This window comes from Berghia stephanieae, chromosome 8, assembly GCF_034508935.2.
Source record: "Berghia stephanieae isolate SIO BIC M18660-M18661 chromosome 8, UCSD_Bste_1.3, whole genome shotgun sequence".
NCBI lineage: Eukaryota > Metazoa > Mollusca > Gastropoda > Nudibranchia > Aeolidiidae > Berghia > Berghia stephanieae.
In genome coordinates, this window is record NC_088367.1 from 51,126,511 (window position 1) to 51,145,240 (window position 18,730).

General features: G+C 35.2%; 1 protein-coding gene across 1 annotated transcript in view; it reads left to right on the top strand.

Moving 5' to 3' along the window:
* LOC144978837 (uncharacterized) overlaps positions 1-18,730 on the top strand; it is a 40,215-nt gene that overhangs the window by 5,186 nt on the left and 16,299 nt on the right. Inside the window, exons 4-13 of the mRNA XM_078925389.1 lie at positions 960-1,091; positions 1,223-1,311; positions 2,643-2,795; positions 4,379-4,571; positions 5,649-5,844; positions 7,164-8,790; positions 9,955-10,048; positions 11,238-11,314; positions 14,087-14,191; positions 15,991-16,124. Of these exons, the coding sequence (XP_078781515.1) occupies positions 960-1,091; positions 1,223-1,311; positions 2,643-2,795; positions 4,379-4,571; positions 5,649-5,844; positions 7,164-8,790; positions 9,955-10,048; positions 11,238-11,314; positions 14,087-14,191; positions 15,991-16,124 (2,800 nt within the window). The remainder of the gene's footprint in view (positions 1-959; positions 1,092-1,222; positions 1,312-2,642; positions 2,796-4,378; positions 4,572-5,648; positions 5,845-7,163; positions 8,791-9,954; positions 10,049-11,237; positions 11,315-14,086; positions 14,192-15,990; positions 16,125-18,730) is intronic.

Genomic DNA, 18,730 nt, shown 5'->3' on the forward strand with positions numbered 1-18,730 from the left:
TATAACGTCTTACAGGTCGTAACTAAAGATGTAGTCCTAATCCATGAGGCCTAGGAAGTGGGATAGTTTATCCCAGTTGTTGTTTAGCACAATACAGACAATTGCTTGCTACCCTTTAAATAGAACTATTCTAGTCTGTCACAAAATACTTTCCATCAGTGTTCTAGTGTTCTTTCCAAGAGGTAGGAAGCAATTCTCAAGGCTACATGAATCAGGCTCCAAGGCACTCATAAGGACTTTTCTACTTTTTGCCCACTACAGTTTGTTACAAGTATACTTTCTTGAAATTTTGTTTGTCATGTTCTGTAAGAACTTAATATTTTTATTGGTCTTTGGCTTGTATTGTCTGAATGAACTAGGAATGGGAAATGCACCCTGTGCCGTTTTCTGCCATTTATAACAAAATAAACAAACAAAAAACATGAACAGTGGTTTTCAAAAAACTCCCTATCTCTGTTTTTCCTATTTTTCCTTAATGATTATTTCCCCTAAAATTTGTCATTCTGTTTATTGTTTTATCATATTTAAACTTCAAATTCACACAAATCTAAGAAAATTTTTGTGCCATTTGATGCTTAATTAATATAAACTTTACATTTCAATTTATCTCATGGATGGAAAGTCTCAAAAAGTAGAAAAATCGACTTAACGAGTTTTGGAAAACCAGCCTTCATATATGTATGTGCTATTTGGTTAACATTGCACATATTGTCGTTTAAAAAACAACGGCAGTTTTCTTCCAAAAGTATAGTGATAAAAGTCGTATAAAATCTAATCTATCTCCTCTTGGAAGTTATTTCATGTTAAGTGGGACCTCTGCATATTGATGATTGTTCTTATTTATTACTATTATTTATATTATTATTAGTAATAGCAGTGGCCGTACTTCTTTTTATAGTAGTATTATTATTATCATCACCAGTATTTCAGTGATTGTTATTATGATGTTTTATCTCCAGTCCAGGGCAATGCTTTGACAGGTCTGGTGGGAGACTACTCGGATTCCGATTCTGATGACAACAGCCCGGGTGACCAGCCAGTGGTGAGTCAGAATGACCCCAAGGATGGCACCAGCCCACCTCCAACCACAGGTAGGTTGACTGCTCTTGTCATTCAGGTCAAAGGTCACATAAGACATTTATAAAACCAGGTTAAGAATCTCATTGACATTATTTGGATGAGAAAGGCAAATAAGATGATAATTTATTTTTTTCATCATCAGATGTCCAAGTCCAAGATCCTCCAGAGAGTAAAAAGAGTTTTGAACCAGAGGATGATCCCATGGATGATGAGCTACGTAACTTCCTGTCTGTATGTGACTCTTACATTTCATTACTCCATATTCAATATCAGGTTATATTACAGCATTGCACACACCTACAACTTGGAACGATAAGAATAAAAAATCCCTTTAGAGCCAATAGGCTCATGGAGCCAGAGTTTAGCCCAGTTTCTACTGCATCAAATGGATAGGACGCTTTTATATTACAAAGTACTTTCCACAAGAGGTAATATAGACCCATCTACCCAATCAGTGCTGGGTGGACAGGGGGTCAGAAACAAACTTGTGACCAATCTCAGTCCCTTTGCATGATCAGTGGCTGCTCTACCAACTGAGCTATTGGGACCTTTTTGCTTTGTTTAGTTTGTTTTTTTAAAATAATTTTTATGGAGAGTGGGGTTGGGTTCTGGGTTTGTTTGTTGTTGTTGTTGATTTTTTTTTTTTTTTTTTTTTTTTTTTTTTGTTTCTTTGGCTTTTGATTTTTTTAAATAATAGAAAATTGAATGAAAGTCGTGACATTTCAAGAAAAATTGATTTCCAACACAATGTGTAATTTTGGTCTATAGGAAATTGAAGCCATTCCCATGCCTGATTTCAACACAATGTGTAATTTTGGTCTATAGGAAATTGAAGCCATTCCCATGCCTGATTTCAACACAATGTGTAATTTTGATCTATAGGAAATTGAAAGCCATTCCCATGCCTGATTCCAACACAATGTGTAATTTTGATCTGTAGGAAATTGAAGCATTCCCATGCCTGATTTCAACACAATGTGTAATTTTGATCTGTAGGAAATTGAAGCCATTCCCATGCCGATTTCAACACAATGTGTAATTTTGATCTGTAGGAAATTGAAGCCATTCCATGCCTGATTTCAGCACAATGTGTAATTTTGATCTGAGGAAATTGAAGCCATTCCCATGCCCGATTTCAACACAATGTGTAATTTTGATCTGTAGGAAATTGAAGCCATTCCCATGCCCGATTTCAACACAATGTGTAATTTTGATCTGTAGGAAATTGAAGCCATTCCCATGCCTGATTTCAACACAATGTGTAATTTTGATCTGGAGGAAATTGAAGCCATTCCCTGCCCGATTTCAACACAATGTGTAATTTTGATCTGTAGGAAATTGAAGCCATTCCCATGCCTGATTTCAACACAATGTGTAATTTTGATCTGTAGGAAATTGAAGCCATTCCCATGCCTGATTTCAACACAATGTGTAATTTTGATCTGTAGGAAATTGAAGCCATTCCCATGCCCGATTTCAACACAATGTGTAATTTTGATCTGTAGGAAATTGAAGCCATTCCCATGCCCGATTTCAACACAATGTGTAATTTTGATCTGTAGGAAATTGAAGCCATTCCCATGCCTGATGAGAATAACAAGACTCCAGACAATCTAAGTGAAGGAGGACCAAGTCCTACTCCAACCAATCAAATCGCTGTCCAAGTTAAGACAACTGGTGATTCCAATATGGATGATGTCAGCTCTACTTTCAAGGTATACAACATGTCTTTTAATTTATCTCTCTCTCTATCTCTCCCTCTCCCTCTCTCTCTCTCTCTCTCTCTCTCTCTCTCTCTCTCTCTCTCTCTCTCTCTCTCTCTCTCTCTCTCTCTCTCTCTCTCTCTCTCTCTCTCTCTCTCTCTTTCATTCTTTCTTTCTTTCCCTCCCTCTTCTTTTGTCATTAGCTTCTAATTGAGTCATTACTTATGGTAGTTTTATATTATTTTTGATGTTTATGAACGTCATAGGCATTCTTATTTTTATTATTATTGTTATTATTTATTGGCTTGAAACAAGTCAGAGGAAATGACATCCAAAGAGCCTTACAAAATCACCAACTGTACGTTAATACTGACAAAACAGATGTAACATTACTGTCAAGGAAGAAAGATGGAGGAGAGCCCAGAAAAAAGTAGGATCATTAATAGGAGATAAGGAAGACGTAGAAAGAAGAAAAAGTTTATCGACGGCTGCACTGAATAAATTATTACATATATGGATTAGAAAAGATCAAATAAGTTTAAATACTAACATCAATTTATACACAACCCTTGTAAAATCCGTGCTTATATACAACTATGGAACATGGGCACTGACTGGAACCGAAGAGCAAAGATTAGACATATTCCATAGAAAACTACTGAAAAGAGTCCTGAATATACGATACCCCACAAAAATACGCAATAAAATACTGTATGAAAAATGCAATGAAAGACCCTTATCCATTCAAATCCCAGAGGCAAGATGGCGACTTTTTGGGCATATACTCAGAAGAGATGAAAATATACCAGCTAATAAAGCCATGAATACGTTTTTCACCCCATCTGGGCACAAGAAATATCAGGGTAGACCACCCACGTCAATTAACACTGTCCTGAATAAAGACCTAAAACGCCTTCAAAATAACAAAGAATTAAAATCAAAGGAAGACCTTATGAAATTAGCGTCCACAGCAAAAGACTGTGAACAGTGGAAAGAAATGACACAAATGATTAAAGAGGCAGCCGAGGCGTCCCGATCAGATGATTAGGAAGCGAAAGGCCTTAAGTCAGTAAGTCATTATTTATATTTTATTATTATTATTATTATTATTATTATTATTATATTATTATTATTATTATTATTATTATTATTATTATTATTATTATTATTATTATTTTATTATATTATTATTATTATTATTATTATTATTATTATTATTATTATTATTATATTTATTATTATTATTATTATTATTTATTATTATTATTATTATTATTATTATTATTATTATTATTATATTATTATTATTATTATTATTTATTATTATTATTATCATTATTATTATTATTATTATTATTATTATTATATTATTATTATTATTATTTTATTAATTATTATTATTATTATTATTATTATTATTATTTTATTATTATATTATTTTTATTATTATTATTATTATTATTATTATTATTTATTATTATTTATTATTATTATTATTATTATTATTATTATTATTATCATTATTTTTATTATTATTATTATTATTATTATTATTATTATTATTATTATTATTATTATTGTAATATTCCATACAGACCATATCAGATATTCCCAGCAAGAAGAAGAGCAGTGTGACTTATTCAATGTTTGTGAAAGGAGATGTAGAATTTGCCAACAGTCCGAGCCCCACCCCTACACCGTCGTCTGAGGCAGCCAACGAATGTCAGGAAAAGACAAAAGTAGGGGAGACCACTGTGACTGAATCCGATTTCCTAGATATTCCAGAAGGTGGTTGGTTTTTATCATTGTTATTAATATTTGCCAATTGATATATTTTTTTCTTTAATCATTGAATTGGATATTATGTCAGGGCTCGGTAAGTTCATCACCTTTCTGGTCCAACTGCAAACATTGAATTTAGGTTTTTGAGCTTTTTATTGCTCAATATTTACTAAATGTATTCAAATTGCCCTGCAAGGGGTCTCAAGCCGTCAGCACACGACGTGCTGGACAATCCTTGACCCTTTAAAGTCGGTTATGCAAAAAATAAATGAATAGAGACAAGTGTAACCAGCCATGTACTCATCATACCCTTGAGTACAGTGAGAGGACACATCCTCTTTCTCCATTATTGGGCCATCCCAGAGCAGGATTGGAATCAGGTGTTTATTGGTTCAAAGGTGAATGTCCTACCACTGAAGCACAAACATCTTCCATTTGGAGAGATTGGTTCAAAGGTGAGTGTCCTACCACTGAAGCACAAACATCTTCCATTTGGAGAGATTGGTCCAAAGGTGAATGTCCTACCACTGAAGCACAAACATCTTCCACTTGGAGAGATTGGTCCAAATATGAATGTATTACCACTAAAGCACAAACATCTTCCATTGGGAGAGATTGGTCCAAAGGTGAATGTCCTACCACTGAAGCACAAACATCTCCCATTTGGAGAGATTGGTCCAAAGGTGAATGTCCTACCACTGAAGCACAAACATCTCCCATTTGGAGAGATTATCATTATTAAATAATTTTTTTTTTTTTTTGGTCGTGTTCTACATGTGCGGCTTTGTGGTCTCGTGGTATGTCACTCATCTTTGGAACAGAAGGTCTAGTGTTCAATCCCCACTCTGATCGGTGCATAGTTGAATCCTTGGATACTCTCTCACTGTACTCAGGTGTGATTTGTGTGTCTGTCTGTTAACAGCATTGTCTGTGTTGGAAAATAATTGTAATATCTAGTGTTGCTGTTGGCTAGGAACCACTTGTAAAGCGCTTTGAGCACAGTTAGTAGATATTGCACTATATAAATGCTCTAGTTTAGTTTCCATGTATCATTATAATTGAATATCAACTGTTTTTTTGTAGAGCCCACGACACGATGGCAAATGGTCCAAGATGAAGCAACCCAGTTTTATTATTACTGGAACTGGCAGACCAATGAGGTCACATGGGAGATTCCATCTGATTACACGCAGTACCTACTCATGCACAAGGAGTACGAGGAGAAGATGGCAAAGATACCAGCGCATGTTTTACAGGCCTGGAGGGACAGCAAAGCTGGGTTAGTCCCATTCTTTGACAAGCTTCGCCTCTTTCCTTCCTTCAATCGACAGGTTTTTAAAATAACTATTCTGTCAGTGTAGCTCAGTTGGTAGAGCACTCGTCTCACACTGGTATTAATCCTGGGTACAGTCGAGGTTATTTATTTTTCTTATAGAACAGTAAAATTAGGTGCCCCAAACGTAAACAAAGGTCTAGAAGCACGTGGCAAACCACATGTTCCTGTCTTGACAGCTCACGTTCCAATGTAAATAATAGAAAAAAATAACCTTTAAAATTTGGCTGTTAGGTGGCAAAAGAAACACATATTCATAAATACTCGATCATGCATCAAATAATGTCTAGATATGGATATTTTATGGAACAAAAGGTAAAATTTTCTAAAATTTATCAAAAGTTACAGTCTATCTATTTTTAGACCAGAGCAAATTACTGCGATGGTGTGAACAAAACGAGAATTATTCGGAGCCTGATTTTCATAATAATTTAGCCTTATATTATTATTTCTGCAACTGTTAGATTTTATGTAAACATATTTTCAATACTGAAAGTGTATTGCCTACAACTCAAACTACAAAATTGGGAGACCTATATTGTGCGTAAATTATTCCGGTCCCTAACGGAAATCACTAGCAACTTGTTATTGTTTACGTTTGGGGCACCTTCCTTTACTGTTCTATACAGTAGTGATTGAATAGCTGGGTTTGTTAAATCTGGCAAAAAGTACTTTGCATCCTATCCAAAGAGTAACATGCAAGTGTTATTGTCTGTTTAACGCCTTAGAAACCAAGATAAATCTCCCTGCATGGGCTTTGTAGTTATTTACAACTTTTTTTTCTGTCACCGAAGTAAACAGAGTAAAATCTATCTTTTCAAACCTGTCTAGGACTATATCCAATGTTTATTGTGAAGTGTTGATGTTTATCTTACAAACCTGTCTAGGACTATCTCCAATGTTTATTGTGAAGTGTTGATGTTTATCTTACAAACCTGTCTAGGACTATATCCAATGTTTATTGTGAAGTGTTGATGTTTATCTTTGCAAACCTGTCTCTGACTATATCCAAAGTTTACTGTGAAGTGTTGATGTTTATCTTACAAACCTGTCTAGGACTATACCCAATGTTTATTGTGAAGTGTTGATGTTTATCTTACAAACCTGTCTCTGACTATATCCAATGTTTATTGTGAAGTGTTGATGTTTATCTTTGCAAACCTGTCTAGGACTATATCCAATGTTTATTGTGAAGTGTTGATGTTTGAAATACTATAGTTTAGCTAAATTGTGTCTGTTTCATTCCCACAATTTCTTCCTTTCAGAAAAAAACCAGGTTCCAATGACAACAGTTCTAACAGTCTTTCAACATCAACAGGAAGGGGAAATGATGTCATCACAAAATCTACACTGACTGATTCAATCACAAAATCCCATCTTGAAGGAAAACAGGAAAGAGATGAGGACAGATACACTTATCACCATCACAAGAAGAAAAAAAGTAAAAAACACAAAAGGAGACGCAATAGTGACAGTGGTGACGACTTGGATGAGAAATATTTACGCAACAAGGAAGATAAATCATTAACGAAAAGCAAAAAGACAAAAGTCACGATTGGGCCACAACCCCTCAGTATTGTCCCTTACATGTCCGATGACAATGATGAAGATAGCGATAATGACGGGGACCAAATGGAAAGGAAAAAAGCTGAGTCAAATACAGAAACACTCACAGAATCGGCATCAGCTTCAAAAAGTACAAAATTCGATTCCAAGTCCCCGTCCCCTGATCCCGTGTCAAATGTTGAGAGAATTGAAGAAACCAAAGATGAAAAGACTGACTTTGACTCCTTAGTTCAAAATTTGGTTGATTTCCATGACAAAATGACTTTACCTGGACCACATGTCAATGGTAGTAACACGTCTGAAAATGTTAATGAAACCACAAATGATGTAGGAGAGATAGAGAAGGATAAAGGATCAGAGGAATCTAAAATGGATGGGAATGATGAAGGAAAATCAACAACTGATGAATTTATAGTTGAATCTAAACACAGTGAGACGGTTAAGGAAGACGAATTAACGAAGGAATACAACAAAGTCGATGATGTTGAACATGTTAGTGAGTCGCCTTCAAAAGACAAAGAGAGACAGAATATTTTTGATCAGTTTTCTGTCATCAATGATGAGGACAAGAAGAAAAAGAAGAAGAAAGTGATAAATATGTTTGCAGAGGATTCTCAGTCTGAGGTGGACGAAACTGTGAACGGCGATGACAAAGGTACGAAGACAGAGTCTAAAGTCACCCGTTCCAAATCTGAGATGGAAGATGGTGAAATTTCTGATGGGCTGGAATCTTTGTCAAATGCTACAGACGGGAACAGCAGGCAATTGAAGGAAACACAGTCAATGGAATTGACTGATAAAAATGTTCATAGTTCAGATGAGCAGGCCTCTTCATTGAAGATCGAAGGATGCAAGAAGGTGGACGAAGATGAGGAGGAAGAAGAAGGTGAATTGAAAGAAGAGGTAACTAAAATTGTTGAAGTGGAGGAGAAAGACGTAACAGAGGGGCCTGTGCCAAAAAAGAGGGTGCTTCAGTACAAAGATTACATGAAGAAATACAGAAGTGATAAATTTTCTACAAGTCTTGCCAAAGAACCTTCTGAATCAGAACAAAGTTCTAGTATATCTACTATGAGTCGTCCAAGCGTGCCTGTCGAAACTGTGGAAGAAAAAGATGTTAAAGAGGAGAATATAGTCCAAGCAGTTACAAATCAAGTGGAAGAGAATGGTGTGAAAGAGGAAGAGGAGCATAGGAAAGAAGAGAAGAAAGTCGACGTGGCTGATGATAATGATGACGATACAGAAGAGGACATCGACTTTGATGATTTGGACGACATTGACCGAGTCTTAGAAAAAGCCTTAGAGAAGAAAAGGGAACAAAAAACAGTGAGTGATGGAGTCGATATGTGAATTTCTGAGTGTGTTTATGTCTGTGTGTGTGTGTGTGTGTGTGATATTTATATGGTTAGCCAAGGGAAATCATTGTCCTGCATCTAAGGATCAATGACAGAATTACCATTCTGGGCAGGAATGCCAATCAAAGCAGAAAGAAATATACTATGAAACTATAACTTGGACACAAAGCAGTAGAATAAATTTGACTCATCCCAGTTTTCTCATGCCATTTCAATGGAATCACTAACATTTAATATAAGGTTAATAGAACTGACTTTAAATCATTGGAATGTTCAATAGTTGTTAAAACCGCACGTGGTCCCTTAGTGTGTCTTTTATCCCCTTATACCGAGTTGGGTTCTGTCGTTGTCTTGGAATGAATTACTTCATTTTGTCCTGGAGTCCTAACTGTGAGGGGAACAGTCAAGTGTATAGTATTAGTTTTGGGAGCTGATATTCTTTCCTTATAAAGCATCTTTCTGTTATGTAGTGTAATATTTGTTGATTTGACCATATCTTGTAAACATTGCTGGTGTTTGGATGAGACGTCTAGGCAATCTGAAACGAAGTAGATTAATGGCAGACTTGACAGCCAGTAAGATATTTTAAAATGCTTTGACTTCCAAAATAGGATAACATGGGAATGTTGACCAAAATATGCTAAATGCTAAATAAATATACAAAAGGTCAGGATTTGTAAGAAAAACTGGAATAAAAGTGGAAGAGTTAAAGTATAATTAAATTGTCTCCAGCTTGATGTGGATTGGAGTGGCCAGATAAATGATTACCAAAGGAAGTAATGGGGTTTCTCTATAGATTTAGTGAATATTAAATTTGGATGGTTGGTGATGTTGAACATACGATTTTTAAAGGGGAAATATGAGAATATCAGCCTAAATATTGACGAAAATACGATCAACCAGTTTAAATGGTTGAGGTTAGTAGATGGTATGCTCTTGGAATCTACTTCTGTTCCTTATTTGAGCCAATTCCCCTTTGTATTACTTTTTCTTGGGTGCTTTAATTGTAATTCTAGAATTTTTTAAAACTGTCCTATCTTCTTCATTTTGACTGGCACTGAGATAACCTAAATGTGTTGCAGTGCCGTAAAACCATTAAAAACAAACAAACGAAACATCTGATTTCCTTCATCAGGACATTAAAGAAGAGATAAATGGAAAAGCCGAGGAGGTTCAAGAAACGCCGTGTGTGTCTTCGTCAGTGTCGTCGTCAGAAACCAAAAAGACAGGTTGGTATGATAAATGATGATGAAAAAAAAGAATTCCCTTTATTTATTCCTGAGAGGATGTATATCTTTTAGGGTCTAGTCCATAGGAAAACTGTAATAACTCCGGCGTTTTTGTATCGGGTGACCTTTAGTTAGCAGAACTGACACCAAATTCTGTATTAGCAGAAGTGACACCAATTTATGTATGTTAGTGGCCTTCAATTCACAGAAGTGACACCAGTTTTTGTATGGCAGTGACCTTCAATTAACAGAAGTGACACCAATTTATGCATGGCCATGACCTTCACTTGGCATAAGTGACACCAATTTTTGCATGTCCTATTTACAGTGATATCTCTGTGTGATAGAGATAACTCATGGTTGGTTTACACAGCATAAGCTTGTGACAGTCCATGTACTGATTTCTGTTCTCTATATTGACATCACACTCATATACAATTGTTTACTGTATCATAAAGATGTGACATTTAACAGAGTGATATATGAATTATTTATTCACAGTCTCATATATTTGTGTACACATTACTTGTATTGATATTAAAGTCCATCCTAGAATTCCCCTACATAACAAACATGTTGTCTTAATGCAGTTATTGATATGAAAAGGTTGAAACCAACGTATTAAAAGTGGGCCTTGAGTCATGGGGCTCATGGAGCCAGAGTTTATCCCACTTTCTATAGCATGAAATGGACAATTGCAATTGCTTGCTATCTTTTGGATAGGACTCTAGTGTATCTCAAAGTACTTTCCACAAGGTCTAAGAGACCCAACTACCCTATCACTGCTGGGTGAAGAAGGGAGTCAGAAAAAAATGTTGACTTTACCCAAGGTTTGTCTCAATCCCTAAGGTGTCAAGCGAGTGCTCTATCAACTGAGCTGTGGGGACCCCTGGTAAGATATTGAAAATTCCCAGTAACACATGATCAGTGGTGGGATTCATGGGCCAGCGTGGCTCGGCGGGTAGGCTCTTTGCTTCGTACCCGAAAGGTACCGAGTTCGATTACCTGCTGTGTTGTGTGGCCTTGAGCAAGTCACCTCGCACTAGCTCAATTTGCGGCGCTGCACTGCGGCTGATGCCTGAGTTATTCCAGTCTTCCCTTGGAATAGACCCTAGAGACAAATTAAAGGGAATTTTATAGTTATTTTTTATTTTATTTATTTATTTGAGTATTTGTTTTATCTTGACAGAGAATGAAAGTCTGGAAAACCCTGAGATGTCTGTCGATGCTTCTGGTTTAAGTGATACGGACATGAAAAGGTTAAAGGTCAGTGGGTTTTAAACATGGACATATCGTAATATGTGTATTCACACAACCAATGACCAGTACAACTCTTTTATTTTATTTTTTATTGGTTCTATAATAATAGTATAGTGCAGTCGAATGCTAGTACAGGGACTATAATATTATAGTAGTATAATATCATGTGTGGCCAACTTTCATGACCAGCCCAGTTTATATGGACATTTTTCACTCTCTGATTTTGGCCGGTTTTTGTCTTAATGTGAGGATAGTTTTAATCAGGCCTGTAAATCTTCCGTCTTTTGTCGGATTTCTGAAAGTACGATTTTGCTCTTAAGTGCTAATAAATTTTAGAAATGTGTTGTTTTTTTTTGTTTTTTTTAAAAGTACAGCTGTGTGATCGTGTTGCTGACAATTGGTGTAGTGTGTGGGTTGGGGCGATGGTGACAACAGTAGTATTAGTGATAGAGGCACGGTGATTGGGGGTGGTGATGGTGACGATACTAGTTGTACTGGGGACATGGGGGATGGTGGTGGTGGTGGTGGTGGTCACGATAAAGATGACCGTGGGCGTAAATAACACAGTGAGGTTGAATGATCGGGATCACCACATTGTGAATTTAAAGTATGATAGAACTAATTTATGTCCTTCACTCTTCATTTGATAATGACTGATGTCAATGACTTTCTACTATATTAGAACAACTATATTCATGGCATCACCATTTAAAACCTATAATAATCGAAATCTTCAAACTTACTCATAATGAAGTTTATTATTTTTATGTAATCATGCCACAATTTTTAAGCAAATAATCTTTGACAAACATTTCGCAGTAATTAAATTAAAAATGACGTATGCCAATTACTGGTACTCAGTTGAGCCATTTTACGAAACTAAACTATGTGTTATAATAATCGCATGACCTGGCAATTTTAACAGTTAATGGAGTTGTGGTTGGAATTTACAATTCTTTTTATTCTATATCTGTGGGTGGATATGATGACGAGTAACAATGGAGAGAGAATGAGGAAAAAGAACAATCATAAGTCACTTATTACGTTTGTTCGCCGGCAGTGACTTTAACCTCTCTGACCCCTGGTCTGGCACTGTGCGGCGTGATGAATCACGCAGGTAGCATGAAAACTAAAAGGAACGATATTTGGTAAAAAGAACAGCCGTGTGTGAGATTAGTTGATTTCTGTGGTCTTTCTACATTGTGAGATTAGTTGATTTCTGTGGGCGGAATATAGGACTTGTTCTTGAAATGCCTTATACAAAATAACGTGTAATTACATCATCTCTAATAGATTGTTATGTAACAATTGCAGACAGTTTTTTAAAAATACATCTTTGAATTTAATGGGAAAAATCTATCCATATAACAAAGTAAGGTGGAAACTAACAAAATTATATCCTTATAACAAAGTAAGGTCGAAACTAACAAAAATATATCCTTATAACAAAGTAAGGTGGAAACTAACAAAACTATATCCTTATAACAAAGTAAGGTCGAAACTAACAAAAATATATCCTTATAACAAAGTAAGGTCGAAACTAACAAAAATATATCCTTATAACAAAGTAAGGTGGAAACTTACAAAAATAGATCCTTATAACAAAGTAAGGTGGAAACTAACAAAAATATATCCTTATAACAAAGTAAGGTCGAAACTAACAAAAATATATCCTTATAACAAAGTAAGGTGGAAACTAACAAAAATATATCCTTATAACAAAGTAAGGTGGAAACTAACAAAAATAGATCCTTATAACAAAGTAAGGTGGAAACTAACAAAAATAGATCCTTATAACAAAGTAAGGTGGAAACTAACAAAAATAGATCCTTATAACAAAGTAAGGTGGAAACTAACAAAAATAGATCCTTATAACAAAGTAAGGTGGAAACTAACAAAAATAGATCCTTATAACAAAGTAAGGTGGAAACTAACAAAATAGATCCTTATAACAAAGTAAGGTGGAAACTAACAAAAATATATCCTTATAACAAAGTAAGGTCGAAACTAACAAAAATATATCCTTATAACAAAGTAAGGTGGAAACTAACAAAATATATCCTTATAACAAAGTAAGGTGGAAACTAACAAAAATAGATCCTTATAACAAAGTAAGGTGGAAACTAACAAAATAGATCCTTATAACAAAGTAAGGTGGAAACTAACAAAAATAGATCCTTATAACAAAGTAAGGTGGAAACTAACAAAAATAGATCCTTATAACAAAGTAAGGTGGAAACTAACAAAAATAGATCCTTATAACAAAGTAAGGTGGAAACTAACAAAATAGATCCTTATAACAAAGTAAGGTGGAAACTAACAAAAATAGATCCTTATAACAAGGTAAGGTGGAAACTAACAAAAATAGATCCTTATAACAAAGTAAGGTGGAAACTAACAAAAATATATCCTTATAACAAAGTAAGGTGGAAACTAACAAAAATATATCCTTATAACAAAGTAAGGTGGAAACTAACAAAAATAGATCCTTATAACAAAGTAAGGTGGAAACTAACAAAAATAGATCCTTATAACAAAGTAAGGTGGAAACTAACAAAAATAGATCCTTATAACAAAGTAAGGTGGAAACTAACAAAAATAGATCCTTATAACAAAGTAAGGTGGAAACTAACAAAAATAGATCCTTATAACAAAGTAAGGTGGAAACTAACATTTGTAGACGACTGAAGTGATTGAAGATTGTCCAGGATGGAATCAATAGTGAGTACAAAATTCACACGATAATCATATTGTTATTTAATTTTTTTTAAATTTCAGTATGCAGTGAAAGATTCAGCAGAATTGGCCCTACACAAGTTGCAATTTCTGGATATCTCAACCAAAAATCTGTCCAAACTCCAAGTATTGCTAGTGGAATTGCAGGTACTTCAATATTCTCTCTAGTCCTGTCTTCATCCAGAAATGAAAGCTTTCTCCAATCTGTAGTCCTACAGAGCCATAAGAACCCAAGGAGCTGGGGTTTACCCCGGTTTCTATAGCATGAAATGGGCAATGGCAATTGTTTGCTATCTTTTGGATAGGACGCTTGTCTATTGCAAAGTACTTTCCACTGGATCTAATAGAACAAGCTACCCAATCACTACTGGATGGCCAGGGGGGGGGGGGGGGATTGGAAAAAATCACTCAGGATGGATCATAGTCCCTTTGCATGTGAAGCGAGTACTGTACCGACTGAGCTGTCAGGATTGCCTCCAATCTGTATGGTTTCTGGAAAGTGCTACCTGATTAGAGTTGTCCAAAATACCAACAAAAATGTCCAATATTTTCTTTTTTTTTATTTTTTCTTTTTTCTCTTTAATTTTTTCTCTTTTATTTTTACATTAAAAAAAAAATATTTTTTTTTTAAGTCATAAATTTCTACATCAGGCGACATGTACATATTTGCAGGTCTGACAACCGATTGTGGATTATCAGACCTGCAAATTAGTATGCACTGACATATGAGGCATTACATTTTCATTGCATACGATACGTTATCATGATTTATTAGTCATACGATACGTTATCATAATTTATTAGTCATACGATACGTTATCATAATTTATCAGTCATACGATACGTTATCATAATTTATTAGTCATACTATACGTTATCATAATTTATTAGTCATATGATACGTTATCATAATTTATTAGTCATACGATACGTTATCATAATTTATTAGTCATACGATACGTTATCATAATTTATCATACGATACGTTATCATAATTTATTAGTCATACGATTCGTTATCATAATTTATTAGTCATACGATACGTTGTCATAATTTATTAGTCATACGATACGTTATCATAATTTATTAGTCATACGATATGTTATCATAATTTTTTAGTCATACGATACGTTATCATAATTTATTAGTCATACGATTCGTTCTCATAATTTATTAGTCATACGATACGTTATCATAATTTATCAGTCATACGATACGTTATCATAATTTATTAGTCATACGATATGGTATCATAATTTATTAGTCATACGATACGTTATCATAATTTATTAGTCATACAATACATTATCATAATTTATTAGTCATACAGTGTTTTCCAGTAGTTTTTTTTAGCTCACACTTGTCAAACATGGCTAGATGTAATGACATGATAAATTTGTCAGTTTTGCCTGTGAGATAAATACAGGTATCCCTATCTATTTTCAAATAATATTTGAATTATAATTTTAAACTGTAAGACCTGATGTGGGTTACAATGTGAAGGAAAGTGAAGACATGTATGTCATATTGTTGGTTGACACCTGTTGTTATTGTGATTTGTGGGTGTTTTCCACCTTTTGTGTCACCCTGGTCATGGTTGGTGTACATTGGGTGGGGCAAGCAATGTGTAGTGTGCTCAGTGGTCGGATGGGGGGGGGTAGTGATCATGGAAAATTCTGGTCCCAGCATTGTGCCCTTGGCTAAGACACTTTAATCATATTTTCCCAATCAACTCAGATGTGAATGAGTACTTGGCTAAAGGTAGTGATGGAAATTATGTGTGTTAGTACAAAAGAAATGAATGAAATGAAAGTATGGTTCATGTTGTCTGTAGGGGAAATGAATGAAACATGATGAAGTGCATTGAGCATGGTATATCCATAGAAATGTACTGACACTGTGTAAGTGTTGATGTCCCTGTCATCTGACCTACTTCCTGTCCCCAGACTCGCTACAACGACTGGCAATCAGGCGGCCTGTCCACCCTGTACTTCCACAAACAGTTGAAATGTTCGGAGGCGTTGTTGTCGCAGTACGAGGAGAGTGCCGTCCCTACTGGGTGGTCGTGTCGATGGGACAGGTACTGCCTATCACCTTTCTACTACTACTACTACTACTTGTGCCTAATAGTGATACAGTTTGACTGTCTTGTCATGAATTATCAATCATTACAAAATCAATACATGACAATTCATGTCTGAAATCACATAAAGTCTGAAATAACATGACAATTCATGTCCTTTATCATTACTGTGATATTTTGACCCCTGTGTTCTCTCCCCTCATTCCATAAAGGATGTTTTCTTGTGATTGCTTTTTTTAAAAAAATGGATTTAATGTGTTTGGTGTGAAGGATCCAATCAGATTGTAATGAGGGGTCAAGGTCATATGATTTAATGTGTCATCTGCCACCTCTAAACGGTGTGGTGCCACAAAGGTTAAAAATAAATGCCAAAGTGAGTTAGTTCAAATAGAATGAAAAGATAGGGAGTCATTTTTATTTAATCATAGAAATGTATTTTTTTGTTTCCTTTAATTCTTGTCATCATCACCTGACAAAGGTCAAAAGTCAGATCGTTTAAGGGTGTTTTGTTTCTCATATTGAGCCAATTTAATTCCTGATATTTGGGTATCATGTCGGAGTGACAGGCATGCTGGGAATGGAATTTATTGTCTAGGATAGGATATTGTTGTCAAGTGGTGTTTTTGGTTTGAGTGGAGTAACCTGGAGTGATAAAGATTCCCTGGAGTCTAGCAAAGAAATCTATCATTGTGGTTCTTAAACTGGTCGATGGTCCCATTGGAGACTGCCATGCCACATAATTGTACTACAATTGATTAGGATTTATTATTATTATTATTATTATTATTATTATTATTATTATTATTATTATTATTATTATTATTATATATTATTATTATTATATTATTATTATCATTATTATTATTATTATTATTATTATTATTATTATTATTATTGTGTTATTAATTTTCCATTCGTTTCTTTAAAGACAACAACCAAATTGTTACATCAATTGATTGTTTTTGAATGAAATCAGATTCTGATCATTAAGTGCAGCAGGCTTTATCATGCACACACACTGAATCCACTGGTCTATCAACATTTTAAATTGGGAACAGCAAGATGGTTCCAAGTTTCAAACGGGATGACTCACTGATTGACATTGTGGGAAAAGTTTGATTTTGAACATCTTGCTCTCACAGGAAAGATAGAAGGTAAAAAGAGTAAATGTAGACCAAGAAAAAACATGTTTGAACAGCTGGGTGACAAAGAAAGAGAAGAGTAATATTAGTTTTCTGAGGTTATCTGATCAGAGAGATGAATGACATACCAAGATCACCGATGTCTTGGTACTTGAAGAGAGAGTGAGATAGATCAGTTTTGGTTTCTCTTGTGTGTGTCTTGTCTCCATCCACCCTCAAAGGTTATAGACTGGGATTGCCCTCTTTTTTCACTTTGTATCTGGAGAAACCTGAGTATATTATCACAAAATAGTTTGGATTTAAATCGGATTTGTCACTCAGCATGATTTTGTTCTCAGGTCCAAAATACACACAAAATATGGGACGATAAACAGAGCTGTAACTGATATGGCAAATATGGAAATATGGACAAAATTAGGATGAGCTTCTCTCTGCTTTTCCCTGATGATCTACTCAGTGTTTGGGGAAATATTCTGGGAGATCAGGTTTTTGGGTTTTCATTGTTTTGGGTTTTTTTTGGGGATTTTTTTTTGTTTTTGTTTTTTTATGGGGAGGGGGGGGGGGTGGGGTTGTTTCCAGAATGGTTGTTTTAACGGAAAAAATCTATGAAAAGACTTGGTAAACAATTGAAATTGTGATTATTTTACTCAAGGTTTGATATGTCACCAAACTGAAGGCCACTCCGTTGTAAAACATTTGAATGTCACATGTCACACAACTACAACTATTCCATTCATTTGTTTTGTTATTCACACCTGTTAAATGGCGACCATCATTTTACTGTGTTCATCATCATTTTGCCCTTTGTGTCAGTTTACTGACTTCAGACCTGCGGTGTCATACTTTCGGTGAACAATTTTCAGACAATTTTGTGTCGGCTACCAGTACAGTTACAGGTCTGTTTATGTTATTGTCCTTGACAGGCCTAATTAAAACCCGCCTCTCTCCCCTCTTCCCTCTCATACCTCCCCTCGTTCACTCTCCCATCCTCCTCTCCCATTCCCCTCCCCTACCTCTCCCATACCTCTCCCCTCCCTTTCACGTCCCTCTCAAATCCCTATCTCCCTCTCCCATCCATCCCCTCACTCCCATTCCCCTCCCCTTCCTTTCCCGTCCCTATCTCCCGTACCCCAATTAAAATCTAAAATCCTATTTAAAGATTGTAGGTGGAAATCTGTTTCTCCGTGATAAAACTGGTTTGCCTTGGTTCAAACTGCATTGGATTCTTCACACCATTTCACTGGTGTTTTGTTTTTGTCAATAACTGATTCTATGACACATTTTAAAACAGAAAATACTTTAATAGTAAAAATGCTGTTAGAGGCGTGTGAAAAAATACCGAAAAAAACCCCAAAAAAACAGCAAAAGAACAAAGAAAAAAAAGAAAATGTTTAAAAAACTAGCAAAGACTTGGCTTTGACTGTGTGACTGTCTCATGATGCTGTGTGGATTGGGGATTTG